The sequence below is a fragment of the Fibroporia radiculosa genome (assembly GCF_000313525.1).
Source record: "Fibroporia radiculosa TFFH 294 genomic supercontigs, scaffold22040, whole genome shotgun sequence".
NCBI classification, from domain to species: Eukaryota; Fungi; Basidiomycota; class Agaricomycetes; order Polyporales; family Fibroporiaceae; genus Fibroporia; species Fibroporia radiculosa.
This window is the reverse complement of record NW_012133502.1, coordinates 6,661-7,149: the sequence shown is the minus strand read 5'-3', so window position 1 is coordinate 7,149 and position 489 is coordinate 6,661. Positions and strand designations below refer to the sequence as shown.

Below are 489 nucleotides of genomic sequence, written 5' to 3'. Positions count from 1 at the left end.
ACTACTACTACTACTACTACTACTACTACTACTTGGCAAAACGTCCGGAACCACCACGCAAAGGCATCGTTCGACTGTGTCCTCTGTACGTCTGGAACCACGAGTGCGCGACACGTGTGAGCACTATAGAGAGCTCGACAGCTACCACTGGCGTGAACAGCTCCGTGCTGTTGGTATAACGTCGCCATGGCTGCCAAGCACTGTCAGTGCACGATCAGGGGCGTCTCCGAACTCCAACGCGGCTCGTCCGACACATGGTATTCGGCCGCGCACAGCGGGGTGAGCTCGGACTGGAGCCGCAAGGAAAAATGACACGGATTAGAATCAGAAACTGTATCATTCGATGAGAAAAACGAAATAGGCTCAATCGGCATGAATTACATAATCCTGCTTTCTTCGCGCGTTTTCAATGCCATTCATCGAGTGGCCCACTGGCAGTTTCTCGATGCAGTTTATGACATCTTCCGCTGGGACTGCTGGAGGCTTGCA

The 489-nt window shown here is 52.6% G+C and overlaps 1 protein-coding gene across 1 annotated transcript; it reads right to left on the bottom strand.

Annotated features, from left to right (window-relative positions):
* Window positions 1-28: 28 nt before the first annotated feature.
* On the bottom strand, window positions 29-374 carry FIBRA_07984 (uncharacterized protein; the record flags this gene model as incomplete). The annotated part of the gene is made up of 2 exons (XM_012329645.1): window positions 29-200; window positions 253-374. 2 exons carry the CDS (start codon window positions 372-374, stop codon window positions 29-31), a joined length of 294 nt encoding a protein of 97 aa, XP_012185035.1.
* Between the last annotated feature and the right edge of the window lie 115 nt (window positions 375-489).